General features: G+C 43.0%; 1 protein-coding gene across 3 annotated transcripts in view; it reads right to left on the reverse strand.

The window, feature by feature from the left end:
- Window positions 1–13,053, reverse strand: part of tasp1 (taspase, threonine aspartase, 1) — a 33,608-nt gene extending 20,555 nt beyond the window's left edge. For 2 of the 3 annotated variants that reach the window (XM_080848481.1, XM_080848483.1), the window contains exons 1-8: window positions 12,089–13,053; window positions 11,549–11,616; window positions 10,408–10,476; window positions 7,059–7,179; window positions 5,962–6,046; window positions 5,346–5,425; window positions 3,196–3,296; window positions 18–191 (exon numbers count right to left, since the gene is read on the reverse strand). In XM_080848481.1, coding sequence (XP_080704607.1) covers window positions 18–191; window positions 3,196–3,296; window positions 5,346–5,425; window positions 5,962–6,046; window positions 7,059–7,179; window positions 10,408–10,476; window positions 11,549–11,616; window positions 12,089–12,194 — 804 coding nt within the window. In that variant the 5' untranslated portion in view covers window positions 12,195–13,053. The remainder of the gene's footprint in view (window positions 1–17; window positions 192–3,195; window positions 3,297–5,345; window positions 5,426–5,961; window positions 6,047–7,058; window positions 7,180–10,407; window positions 10,477–11,548; window positions 11,617–12,088) is intronic. The other variant, XM_080848482.1, reaches the window with a different exon arrangement.
- Window positions 13,054–14,904: the final 1,851 nt, after the last annotated feature.

Here is a 14,904-nt window from a genome sequence, read left to right on the forward strand (position 1 = left end):
GGTAGGTCCCTCTTTACCTGCCCTACTCGCCCGGGGTGCTTCATCGCCAGGCCTCCACTGGACACTGCTGCTGCCACATTGCCCTCCTGGTCAACGACGATCACACCGACCGTGTCCAGACACGCGGAGTGATTCTCTTCTTCGTCCGCCACCATGCCTTTGACCTCGCCCAAAGACCCCAGGTCACTGTCCTACAAAAACATGTACCTCGGATATTACAGCACGAACACTTGCTAAGCATGTTCACTATACATGGCAAAATGTATCATTTGACATGATAAACATAAAAATGTTTTTCAAACCAGGAGGATAATGGCTCCCATTTGAAAACTTGCCTTAAAGGCCCTGTCCTGCCCGAACTTTACTTTTGTTTAGAGCAAATATTACACTTCATCAGCTCTACCTAAACAACAAGGCCCTCCCACCACATCTATGGTGTGTCAAAGTGTTCAAAAATCACATAGCACACTGAGAGGACCGTGCCAGCGTGTTAGAAACTGATTTATGGTCTCAACGTCTTTCAATTTTTATGGGAAATGTTTTAGTTTTAAAAGTTTTGTTTTCATTCGCTGATTGCAGTGTACTTTGGAAGGCGCTTGTTTGCGAATCCAAAAGGCGATACTTAGCAACATGAAAAATGTGCTTTTGCAGCCTAACAGCGAATGGGGGACGTTATGATTCATGATCTCTGTTTCCCGTCTTCCACGCACAGCACATCTCTAGTGAACCTTGGCAGAGCCAAGGGGCCCTCAAGGCTTGTGGAGTTAAGGGCAAATCCAATCCACAGACACATTAACTATGGGAAATCAGACCTGTCAGTTTCCCTACTGAGAACGCACACATAAGTAAGCCTTATTTATAAAGACCATCATTTATCTACATTCTGAAATATAAGCAGAAAATGAATCCCTCAGAATGCATTACCGTGTACATTTCATGACTTGGTGGTGGATTTGTTTAGTGCATAGATACCACTGGATTAAAAAAACACCTGATGAATGTGTGGGAGTATTTCATGTGCGGTAAGAAAGAGCCCCCGCTAAATTCAAAAGACATGGACTTCCAGAAAGATCATTATTATTCCTGTAAAATGTTATACAACTCAGATGCTTGCACCGTATAGTTCATTAAACGCAAAGGGGAATTTACAGATGGAAGTAGAATAGAAGAGACAGACAGGTGTTGATCCATAAAAGGCACACACAGAAACTAGCCTAATCAGAATATCTTTTATGACTTGGCACTGACATTAGTTTCTTTTTGGGAAAACATTTATTTATTTATTTTTAATGAAAGAAAATGAAAACCAGACTACAAACAAACTACAAGTCAGCGGCGCAGCTCAAAGGCTGCTTTTAGAAGAGCCTCAATTTACAAATCTGCACTGGACTTTTTGACATGCCAACTTTACATGAGGTCCACTGGATGCTTAAGAGACCGTGACCAATTTGAGGGGGGTTGTACGATAAGAACACAGAGACGCTTCAAAAACAGTACAGGCTGTGAATAAATTCATCATGATAATAAATCGGAGTGTGGGATGGAAACACCGGGGCTCCGGAGAGAGAGAGAAAGTGAGTGGAACCCATTTAATTCTCATTACAGATCACTTAAGTCTGTCTATAAATCAGCACAATTCTGAGTGCTCCAGCACTATTGTTATTTTCATTCCCATTTAATTTATACCTACAAGATAGAAATGACTGATTAAACGAAGCGGTGATAAACACTGGCGAGGCACGTCTGGCACATCCCGGGAGCACTCTGAGGAGCGCGCTGACGACATCTGGGAAAGCCATCCCCATCAATCTTCATTCACCTCGTCAGAGGAGGGAAGACCGGAGGCCCACACCACAGAATGAGCTGCGAGAGCATCCTGGAGGTGGGTTACCCAAGAGCCCCTCCACTTGAGGAGCGGCGCCGTCTGAACTCTCCCTCCTCCTCCTCCTCCTCCTCCTCCTGCTGCTGCTTCTCCTATCACTGCTTTTTTAATCACTATAAATGATGGTGTATGACCCAGTTATGACTCCTGATTAATTTAAAGGGGGAATGTCCTCTTCCACCGCGCTTCCATTTCATGTGGCGGGACCACACGTACGAGCGCCGGTTGGTGGGAAAGAGAGAAAGGGCCTCAAAGCCCTGGGCTAGCAAATGCAAATCCTCACTTTTATCAATCTTCCTAACCAAGCCCCAAATCCCTCTTTTCAACAAGCCAGAGACAAAATTCTAGACCTCTTGTTCACACATAAACAGAAATGACTGCACAGGAATAAAAATATAATTTTCGTTTTTGAGGAATTATTTGAGGACTCGCATGTAAGTGCAGACCTCCAACATTTGCTACGGAAAGAAACGGACCCCAGCAACAGCAGTGGAGAAGTTGTGTGCTAGCCTAAGGCTGTTTGACACTTGATGCCCATACACCAGCAGAACACCACATTGTGAAAGTGTGCCACCAAGTGACTATTTCAGGTACTCTACAGCTAAGACATCCTATCATGGTTAGAGTTGGTAACCGGGTGAGTATGGCATAGAAAAGTGTAAACTCTGTATGTGTGTGTGTGTGTGTGTGTGTGTGTGTGAGTGTGTGAGTGTGTGAGTGCTTGAGTGTGTGTGTTTCCTATGATTCTGAATGATTGAAGTCTCCACACCCCAAATCTACAGGTCATCATTACCCTGTGGTTTTCCTCCTCTAGGCATCTGGCAGCCATGGATTAGAGGACTCCGCAGATGTTGGACCTTTTATCACCAGAGTAATAATGTCAAGGCAAATGCCGTGGCTACACTGTGTTTAAGGCCAATTAAATGTGCAGACCTTGTGAGGGGGGGTGGGGGTGGGGAGGGGTGTTCTCTACAGAGGTTTCTAGAGCTGCTACTCCTTCTCTATTTAAAAGTGAACCGGCACTTTGTGTTTCATTCATATGTTCCTTTTCAAGGCTGCGTGGCTGATTTCAGGAAACGGGACAGCTCGAAATAGAAAACAGGTTTGTTACGGCGGCAGGCCACGTGCCTGCCACTGACTGTATGTGAAAACTGAAGGCGTGGGATGAACTCACATTTGATTGTCATATATACACAATTAAGGCCTAGGGGATGGACTTATGTTTGATTGTCGTCCATATAAACTAAGGCAAGGGGAAGCAGTGATATTTGATTGTCCATATGTGTCAACTTAAGGTCAGGGGAGGCACTCACGTTTGAATGTCGCCCTCTTTTCACTTGACAGCGCTCTGTCTCCACCTTTTCTGCCAGCTCCATCTTCCTCTTGTTCCTTTTGTACGCGGACATACTGAACTCTGCAGGATGGGGGGGGGGGGGGGGGGGGGGCACACACAGGGATGGGGGGGGGGGGGGGGGGGGGGCACACACAGAATCACGCTTGAGTACATACAAACACAAACAAACACACACACACTCACACAATAGTACATCCCATTGTGGCACAAATGTTGCATTATCTCCTCCAATCCGAATGACTGGGTTGCATCACACCCTCACACACACCGAGACTCCTAACAGGAACATAATGGAGTTCTAATAAGTGCTTCACAGAATGGCAGTGCCCTCATTTCAAACATAAATTATAGCGCTCAAAGTGTGTGGTAGTAATCAATGGAGACTATTTGAAGCCTCAACAAAACGCTCCCTGTAAAATGGGACATGTGTTACAACATCACAGAGTCATGCTTTTGGCTCCAGATCATTTCCAGTTCAGGCAAGAAGAAAAGAAAAGAAAAGAAAAGGGGGGGGGGGGGGGGCAAGGCAACAGTGACTGCATGGGGCCATTTCGTTTAAGCATGAATGCCATTGTTTACAGAACCTTATGTTCCAGATCTTTTAATCAAAGAAAAAGTAATGAATTAAATCAGCGCAATTAAAACATTTAGAGAATTGGATGGAATGCAGTTAGGTTCATTGGGAAACAAACGGTGGGGCGCTCTGCGGGGAATTGGGCAACCAGATGAGCAAACATGTTTTACTGCTCCTGAATCATTCATCAATGGCTCAGAGAGGGAATGGCATTAAATTGCGTCCCAGTGAGTCTTTGGGTTTATAGCCTGCCCACGGCACCGAAAAAAGGCTTCCATACAGAGTGGCTGCTGTGTGTTTTGTTAAATCAGCAATCTTTTTTTTTAAGACACCAAATAGAGGCATCCATTATGACAAGGTACTCAGATGTTTTTTTCCTTGAGCATCAACCTTTAGAAAAGTAATAATAAAATCCCCCATATACTCTTCTTGACAATATCTTCTCTATCGATATCTCTTATGCAGCTCTTACATCGATCTATCATTTTTTTTTCTGTGCTTGTTACACTACACATCTGTTTATCCTTCATCTACGTGCTGCAACACATCATGGGGTTGTGTGACCTTTGACCTCCACTAGTCATTGTAGAATATCTCGGACTGGGAAAAACGTGAAGAAAAAATATACATATATTTCATCCATATTTTTATGTTACATAAAACTGGCTGTGAGGACTAGCTTCACCTCTCGCTCTCTTTCTCTACATGTTTTATGGGTGTGTGAGTTTGGCGTACTCTACTAAACTCAAACTGCAGGGCCACACACACAGCACAGGGAGAGCACGCAGCAACAGCCACACACACACACACACACACACACACACACACACACACACACACACACACACACACACACACACACACACACACACACACACTAGACTGGTGGGAACTATCGCTCTCTCACACCAGTGTATGATGGCAGAGTGCTTCAGCATGAGCCATACTAATTATTACCGTCACTACTACAGAGGTAGCGATCAGCCAAAGTAAACCGAACCGTAATGCCCTCAACATTAACTAATGCAAGCTGCTAATCCCTTTGGGAAACACACAGTACTACTACACGGTAGGCAAAATCCAGCACCCCGAATGACTATTGCAAACGTGAATCCATGGAAGTGAACCCAGCAAGCTGTGCACCATAGCTGCATGGGCTTCCAACATTCTTGTTTTATGACACGGCAGAGTTTTCCATCATGAGGGTTTTTGAGGAGGCATAAAAGTATCTAAAGCCCTTCACATTTTCTCTTTGGAATGCTTTGAGTCCCCCGTAATCTCTAAATGATTGACTGTGGGTAACAAGCCATTTATTGTCAAAGAAAACATTTAGCTGGCCTATCCAGGGTAAATGCCATGTGCTGATAATCTTTGTTGATATAAAGGCCTGCGCCATCCCAGACCTGAGCATAGGGTGTTAGCTCACACTGATAATATGGGCGCTGACAGCAGTGTTCCAGCTGATTGTGTAAAAAAGCCTGTTCTGTGCTGCTCCGTGGTGCTGACTGAAAAACAAGACGGCTAGTGATACTTACTGGTGGCCATCTTCTCCGAGGGGCACGGAGGGATGCCGTGGCTCTCGGCCCACTGCTGTGCTCCTTTCCCCACTAGAAAGCTGACAGAGAAAAGAAGTAGAAAGAGAGAAAAACAGACAGAGAGAGAGAGAGAGAGAGAGAGAAGAGGAAGAGTGAGCGAGGCAACACTGTTGGTCTTGGCAGTCCACTCATTTGCACTCAATTTGGAGACATTTAAAGCTCAGATGGCACAAAGGGATTGCTGACTGGGTGACAGAGATGGCAGGACGACGCGAGTATAACAAGTGTGGTGCAGACCTCAAAGTCCACGACACACGCAAACACCAAGAAGGACTAGACAGACAATGCCAAGACCACCACAAAAGAGTGTTGGTAAAATTCCCTGTGATATCTTAGAGTAAGACTTTTCAGCACCACGTTGTTTCATTTCACAGCCGGATTGCCGCTTAATGCTGGGAAGGCGTGTGTGTGCGTGTGCGTGTGCGTGTGTGTGTGTGTGTGTGTGTGTGTGTGTGTGTGTGTGTGTGTGTGTGTGTGTGTCAGTGTGTGTGCGTGCGTGTGTACATTGGCGATGTATTAGTAAACAGACGAGACAACGGCAGATGGGAATCATCACCAGGGGGGTATCCTGCCAGCGGACAGCTTGCCCTTCTGAGCTTCACTCAGCAGCGTCCTCGCCACCAGCACTGGGTTCTTGATCCCTGTGGGGAACATTAGAACATTGTCTCGCACTGTAATGATGAAGAGATCAATTAAAATATGAAATGACGAATGTCATCATTAGCCAATGTCAACATGAACAAACAGAGTAGAGAAACATTGGTGGGATAAAAAGCATGTTGAGAGCAGGGCTGAACTGATTAATTGCATTTGCGATTAAATCGCGATATGGTAAAACGCGATTTTCTAACGGCAACGTCCAAGATTACGTGGTCTAGAAAGGACATTTAAAAAAAATTGTAAATTTTGCACACAGTGTTTAAAAACCATGCATCACGTTTTGTTGTGAAAAAAAGAGGATACAAAAAAAATCTCATATTAAATCGCAATCACAATATTTGGGGGGAAAATCGCAATTAGTTTATTTTCCCAAATCGTTCAGCCCTAGTTGAGAGCCAAGCTTGTTCTGCAGGTACTGCAATGCATCCTTTAACAAATATGGCACACTCTCTAACAACCAGAGATTGGCCTGCCGTCCAATTTGTACCCAGTCAGAAAGGAAGTCTTTCAGGAAAAAGCAGAACCTCATGCTCTGAAGAGCCGGCTTACTGAACCGTCGCCAAGAACCATTCGTTTTGTCATATTCATGGCTAACGGCTGCATCATGCTGACTAAAACAAACAATCTGGTGTCTCATCCATTCCAGCTTTACTGTGACATGCCTAACTTTATCTCTTGGCACTGGACCATATGATGTAATTCACCTCATTTACAAGGCACATCCATGCAGGGTGCATTGTAAACACTGACCCATGTGACCCTTGTTGAAAAGGGAAAGAACACTGTGGTAGTGTTCTACATCACTACAGAGCCAGCAGGTAGAGATTTGTAAATAATAAAATAATGACTAGTCAACTGACTTTGGGACTTTTTGTCTTTATTAAGATAGGACAGTGGAGGACGATGGGAGGTGGGTGGAGGATTGGGAGTAGGATCAGAGGATGCTACCACTTGTGATACAGCTCGCCCCATCAGTCAGCAGGCAACACTCACCACTTAAGGCTCCAACGGCTCCATAATGTAAAGTCTTGCCATCCATGATGCTGGCATCGCATTCAATCTCCCCCAGCAGGTTCAGATTGGAGCCCATCCCTGCATTAGTAAAAGGGGAGTCCTGAAAAAGACAAGGAGCGAGCACAGGTCAGGAACTTTATAGGTACGACCCTGTATCTCAAACCCAAACACCTGCTTGTTAACCAGCACTACATGAACTTGCCATAAACTTGCACAGAAGAAACAGAGGAGGCTGTGCTAACCCTATCCTGAGAACTGACTGAGCACAGCTGTCTCTGGAGTTCTTATTTACTGCCTTGAGCACTGAATAATCTATTCAGGCCTTGGACTTTCTGAGAACTGGGGCTTCTCTGAGAAGCTTAAACTTCTGTTTTGGAGTTTACTCTGGCTGAGACCGGGATGCTGATAAAATAGTATTGTTGCTGTTTGTCCAGCCTAAAGAGATAAAATGCTCTCGAGTTATTTTTCCAACAGAATTGGGATATTGACTGCATGAAAGAAATGTGTGATTCTTTAGGCAAAGTCTAACAATATATAGCCTACTTCTACAGCAGTAATTGGAGCATATCATGTGCAGCATTCAGCTAATTGAGTTGCTGTGACCAGCTAATTCTAATGTATTTGGTATTTCCTGCTACAGCAGGTCAAAATAAACAATGAACTGTTTTCTTAACTCTGGCCAAGTAGATATTGTATTGCTTTTAGGTACTATGTATATAAAATAACCCTTAAACTCTGACAATGTACACTTACGTTTTATTTTATTAAGAGTACAAATATTTACTTCATAAGACAAAATAAATGCTTGTGCACAAGCATATAGTTATAGCAGTAGAGCAGGGGTGTCAAAGTAAAATACACAGAGGGCCAAATGTATAAACTCCGTCCAAGTCGAGGGCCGGACATATTCAATATTTATTGAAAAATATATATGTTCATGTAAACATGAACTTAAGTTTAACATAGGCCTATTTAGGCCCAATCTCAATACTTCCCCTTACCCCTTATCTTCCCCCTTACCCTTGAAATTGCGCATTCATGTGAGAGCTAGTGGTGTCTCAATACCCAATTTGATCAAGATTAAGGGATAAGATTGAGGGCTTTATACCCCTTAAAATTAAGATGATCGGAGAGCTACCTTGCTCCTCCAAGGGCTATCCCAGAGCCCACAGCGAAACCAGCTCGCGAATTTTCAAAAAAACATGGCTGCTTGAAGAGAGGAATATTTTACATGAATAAAGCTATCTACACAACTTTTTATATGTTTATAATGACTCGGTTTGATCTGAAATGTGCTACACGAACGATGCATAGTATTGTAGGTCTTAACTGAAGCTTTCAAACGGTAGTTTTAGGTTACAATTAGCGCGTATACCACCACTCCATTGGCTTATATGGTAGCTTGCCAGCTAGATGCTACATACACTACATGTAAGTATTTTTGGCTTATAATTAATTTAATAATGACGACAGTCTTGTTTCGTGCTCTACACAGTTGTATACATATATATTTGCAACCATGGTCTTCATTGAAACTTTTTTTAAATCGCTAGTTTCATAGCTTATACAGTCACGCATGATATACCGGAAACCGAGTGGCGTCTCATTTCATAGGGGAAAGTTTTCAGCCCTTGGCCCTTACACTTGCAAGTGCTAGGGTTAAGACAAAGACAAAGACAGAGCAAAAGGGGCAAGGGGAAGAATCGAGATTCGGCCTTAATCTGGGACAAGCATGCTTAATCTTAGGCCTATTAGTTATTGCCTAAAAACACAGAGAAATTTCGAAATAAAATAAAAATCAGTGGCATTCATTTCTCATGCCTCTCTTTTCTACATATTGCAGGCGCTCCATTTGTGGTCAGTCCAACAAGTTTCTCCCAAGGCAGACCCATTTCATTTACACATTTGAATACCTAAATAAAATTACACCGTGGTTCATTCAAATCAATGGAACTTTTGCAACATTCTGAGGAGCCGGGGGGCCAGATGAAATCGCGTGCCGGGCCGTATCAGGCCCGCGGGCCTTGAGTTTGACACATGTGCAGTAGAGCAACAACGCCACTAGCCTTTAACTCATGTAAGTAGGGATGCACGATAATATCGGCAAGACATCAGTATCGGAAGATATCGGCTTCAAAACTTAATTATCGGTATCTGCAGATATAAAAAATTTCTGCCGATATACCTGGCCGATAAGGTGACGTGTAAATTATGCGCACGCGAAGCAAATGTTTATGAGCGTCGGCTGTGTGGCAGTAGCCTACTTCACAGTATCAGAGGATGATGACAAAATGCCTATTTGTCAGAAAACTTTTCAGGACAAAAAGGAGGAGATGCAGCTTGGCCATATCGTAGGTTGCTTGCATAGATGCAGACCACCCGCGTGCCACGCTTTACAACATTAGCTGTCGCGCTAATAGACGTTAATAAGTTACGGAGTTAGCTAGACAACACTAGCTTGTTAGCTTGCATGCTACGTGACACCAGAGAAGTTTATGATACCTGATTTCACGGGATGTGAAACATTATGTCACAAGCCCACACTATCTGTACATGGCTCACTTTTGCATTTATGGAATTTATACAGCTAACTTGGCAATAACGTTACATAGATTAGTCTAGAAATCCTAGAAGGGACGTTATTAAACAGTAAGTCAGTTAACCAACGTTAGCTTGCCAAGTAAGCCAAGCTGCATTTCCAGAGTGTAGTTGTTCAAGTTCAAGGAGGACCTGTTCAAGTATGAAAATTGTGACGTGAAAATATGAATAAATCTACCATATTTGAAACCATTTCAGTTTCATGAGTCTATTTCTAAAATGATGCAAATCAAGTCTGTAACCGTATTTACAGCAATACCCTAGCATAATAACAGATTAATTCTAGTACAGGAGAGACTTTTCAATAATTAAAAAGCTGTCGGTATCGGCATCAGCATCAACAATCGGCCAAAATGAGCTTGTAAATATCGGCATATCGGATATCGGCTAAAATTCAATATCGTGCATCCCTACATGTAAGTCATGGTTTGAGTTGTTAGTCACATTACACTCATGCATGATGTCCCAAAATGATCCCATTACACCAATATATACACTACCAGACAAAAGTTTGACTTACAAAATTATTATTTCAATAATAAAATATTATTTCAAACCTTGTCAGTGACCACATTTCCTATTCATTTAGCTATATTTCCTATTCAAACTAATTTCATGTAATTTCATTCATGAACTTTCTACGTGACCCCAAACTTTTGAACGATAGTGTAAAGCATGTATTTCTCGGTGTGCCAAGAGAGATGAAGGTACAGTGGAACAACAGATGTACCTCAAGTTCAATGAGCGCTGCAGTCACTGCCTCCACTGCCTGTGCTCCAGCCTTCAGTCTATCCACTGCCTAAAACAGACCAGCAAAGTTTACATGCTTCACCCAGAATGAAAACACGGAGTACACAAAGACAAATATCCAGCTCTTGGCATTACAGGAGAGATTCCTGAAGGTGTGAATTCAACAACATGTTAGGATGGCATTCCAATCACATACCCAAAGCATAAAGCAATGATTAAGAGAACACACACACACGCACACACACACACACACACACACACACACACACACACACACACACACACACACACACACACACACACACACACACACACACACACACACACACACACACACACACAAATCTGTGAGAGCAATAATCCTAGCTGAGCAGCAATCATTTAATAAAACTGTCCACCAGGAGAAAAAAAAAAAAAAACACCTTAATCAGAAATGTGTCTGTGATATAATGGTTCAGCCTAAGGCGTGCTGTTGCTGCGGCCTGCTCTGAAGGCTTCTCCTCCCACGGCCGTGTCATGTTATCAACACATAGCTCACATTCCCTGGCACAGGGCTCTAGCCTGCACTTCAACCGCTACCCCCCCCTCCCTCCCTCCCACCCCACCCTTTCATCCTGCACTCTGCCACTACTTCAGAGCACCGCACTGTGCAACATGACACATAACCCAGAGGCTTCGTATTGTCTTCATCACATGCCTCAGTATAGCGGTGGCCTGGCTGCAGCACTGCTAATAAAGTGGTGGCTAAGACACTGTCCTGCCAAATGGAGATGAATGAGTGAGAAGAGGTCATAGTCCTTTAGGGCAAGCAGGACCATAGACAATAAAGATGTCCACTGGGGGGGGTCATTACAATCTAATATTTGATTATCTAGTCTCTCAACATTGTCCTATGAAGCGGCTTTTGCAATGCAGTAAAGTTGAACCTCAAACTAGAGTGACTAAAAGCAAAAATTTAATGAAAATCTCTTCATGCAGAGGCCTAAACCAAATGCGTATCTGCTTAGAATGCATGTTGAAATCATTTGTGACAATGCTGAGACAAAACCAGTGATACAGAAAGACTTGGAGCTACACTGGCTCTTTCACCAGAGCAGGGAATCGAGACTGTTTTAACTTACTTTCTGGCATGCCCTCTTGCAGACATGTTTATATTCCTTGGCTTTTGACTCCGAGTGATACCCTGCCCCTGGAGAAAGAAAAGAAACGATCTAAAACATTTCTATGTCAGCAATTTCACAGAAGAGAAACATTATGCTACTGTAGACCTGGAACTGACATTTATTAAAACAGAAATAACAATGGCTAATTTTGACAAGGAATTTTCTTTACAGAGATCCTGATTGATAAGGATAATGAGTAAAAGATTGGTCCAATTAGTCCATCATTGGTTTACAACAGCTGACTGTTTAAAGAAATTAACACAATTCCTAGACTTTTGATATAATACTAGCTGAAACATATGCCAGAGAAGTAGCTATACAATGAAGGCCTGAAGGGAGTAGACCTAATCAGTGGCAAATAATTATTTATCATTCAGATCAAAAGCATCTATTTTTCATTTTTTTCACCACATAAGTCACTATCTTGATAACTATAACTGTAACTAATAGCTGGTACAGAGATCAGCCTTTTTGATGAGTGCGTGAATGTCAACAAACCTGCATGCACCAACACAAAGCCCAAGTAGTTGTGTGGTGGTGACCCTGAATTGGCCGGTGGAAGAGAGTCCTGACGACCCTCTGCTGAGTTTAAAGTGTTCTCCATGGCCTGATGCTTCCAGAGTGAACGACATCATGATGTGGCATTCTCAGGAGGCGGACATGCTGGCTGTCAGTCAGCTGAAGCAGCCTCGATGAAAGAGCGGAGGAGTGAACTGCTGAGAAAGCGATTTCCCGAACTGCTGGTTGATTTACCTAAATTGAAGTTAGAGTAGGATAACTGCCTTCAGCTAAAACCGCTCCACGAATACTCAATGCAACTGCATCGCTATGAGAAACTTGCATAGTATAAGCACCTAGTTCACTATCCAAACGTATCAGGATAAGTACGTTAACAATGAGGGTGTCAGTGAGAAGATTATGCTATATTATACAGATGATCTACGCCTGTGGTGGTTTTCACAACGTTTACACTCTGGAGAGTATCGTATTAAACGAGACTTAATCTTGGTGATTTGGTAAAGGATAGACGGCTAGGTTTAGCTAATACTCAAAGTTGTAGCAACATGCACTTCTTGTCGTTTTCAGCGCTCAATGTTCTGGTTTAATAACTAGCCAGCACTATGTACATCTCAAACAACATGCAGAATATGCTTTCGATAACTGTGTAAATCGGTGTCTCGTTTTTACTATTTTAACGTTGTGCGAATCAGAATGGTAAGACTTACACGACAGAAAACTTTAGCTAACGTTAGCTTGCGTAGGCTAGCTGAAACGCTAACTGGCCACAAACAGTATCACGGACATGTTTGATTCACGTGGAGAGTTAAGAAGGCACAAGGGGCAAGTTATCAGTAATAGCTGAGCAGTGGCTTGAAATTTCAGGAAACAGTAGTGCACGATGTAACTTAGAATTATCGTTCCACTTTTGCTTCAGAACTCTTCCAAAACACTAGCATGAAATCACTTCCTAGTCCACCGTAGTTACGCGAAATCACGTGATCGGATCTCCGCCTCTTCACAAATGAGTCGCATCAGTGAATCTCGTTAAAGGCACAATATGCAACAATTATGCTTCAGGATTAGGGTTAGGATAAGCAGTTTAACCTTAAAATAACAGCTTAAAAAAAATTGGGGCGCTACAATGACTTTTAATATGGAGAATTGCGTCCGTGCCAATGGCATAGCAGGGTCGATAGGCATATAACTGCCGTCTGTAGTTTTGCCTGCCGATGCCCGCCGACCTGACTTTGATTACCTTCTGCCGATCTATTAAGTAGCTTATTTGCCGTCTTGCTTAGTCTTGTGTTGCACATGATTGATGTTTGACTGTGTAAGGACAGTCGTTGAGTAATTAGTTTGTCATAATGTCAAAGTCAGCACATTTCAAGAGATTTCGTTAGTTTTAGCTGCTAGCATACCTTTAGCGAATACCTATGCCTACCTATACCTTAATGCACCTTTAAAGTGGGTGCAATGCCTCTGCTATTCTGCAGTAGTAGCCTACTTCGATGCCCCACTTTTAAAATTGACAAAAGAAGGTATATGATAGCACATAGTTCGACTGACATTGAATTATGTTGTAAAATCCTTTTCCGGGTTCTTCTCTTATATAATATCATCTTTGGTCATTGATGTTGAGAGAGAGAGATGGCAGCCTATAAGAGGTTCTCTTTAATTAGAATGGGATGGATTTCTCATTAATGAGTGAGTCTGTGAGTCATTAGATTTGTATTTATTTGTGTATACATTTGTGTGTGTAGGCTATGCACGTGATTCATAACTTTTTCTGACAAACGCTTGGGTCCAATGTTATCTACGTAAAACTGAGCTCAAAAAGATAAGAGGAACACTACTAAAAAGCAATTACCTTTTAGCCGGATCCGCATAAAAAACCTTTAGACACGTCTGAAGTTCACACTCTGGGCCAGTCCAGATCCGCACCAGATACAGGTTTTATCTAAAACATTATTGCAGCTGCGAGCAGTCCTAGTCAACCGAAAAGCCCCATGGCGTCGTTTTGTTATCTTTAGGCCTACTATGGGAGCGCAAACTGGAGCTGGGACAAGAATCAAGCGTGTAAAAAAAAAATATATAATACTGTGGTGAATAAAGCTGTTATCACGAGGTAAGAGAATCGGATCGATTTTTCAGATGGCTCGCTCTCACTAAAGTTTTGAGCGCTCACTTAAGTTTTCATCTGCTCTCTCGCTCTCTCTCTCTCTCATAGACATAAGAAGAGTTATTCTTATGTCCATGGTACAAATCCGACGCAAATCTTACCAGACAATGTGGGCCTACGTTTGGACTAAAGAATGTGTTCGTTTGTCAGATCTGGTCCAGATGTTATGATTAGGTGCGGATGGTGCAGATCTGACCTGAAATGGAAAAGAAATTCATCTATTCTAATGTGATCAAGCAAGCTCACCAGAGGATGTTTTTCCTCAGACTGCTCCAGAAGATGACCATCTCCTGGAAACTTCACACCCCGTTCTACAGAGTCACCATTGAGAGTGTCCTCGCCTCCTCCATCACTGTGTGATACCTCACCTCCTCTGTCCACACCAAACACAGACAGCCGCCTCACCAGACAGGTGCCCATGAGTGTTCTGCACGATGCCAGAGCAAGGAAGGATAGTCGGGACTCAACACACCTGGCTCACTGCCTCTTCAGAAAACTCCGGCTGCAGGTTCTGCTCCATCAGGACCATGAGATACCGGAACATTTTTTTCCCCAAAGTTCATCACTCTCCTCAACAACCCATCCTAGCTCCCACCTCATCCCCAACCACCCACCATGCATCATTGCCAAAATG

Source organism: Sprattus sprattus (genome assembly GCF_963457725.1).
Source record: "Sprattus sprattus genome assembly, chromosome: 12".
NCBI classification, from domain to species: domain Eukaryota; kingdom Metazoa; phylum Chordata; class Actinopteri; order Clupeiformes; family Clupeidae; genus Sprattus; species Sprattus sprattus.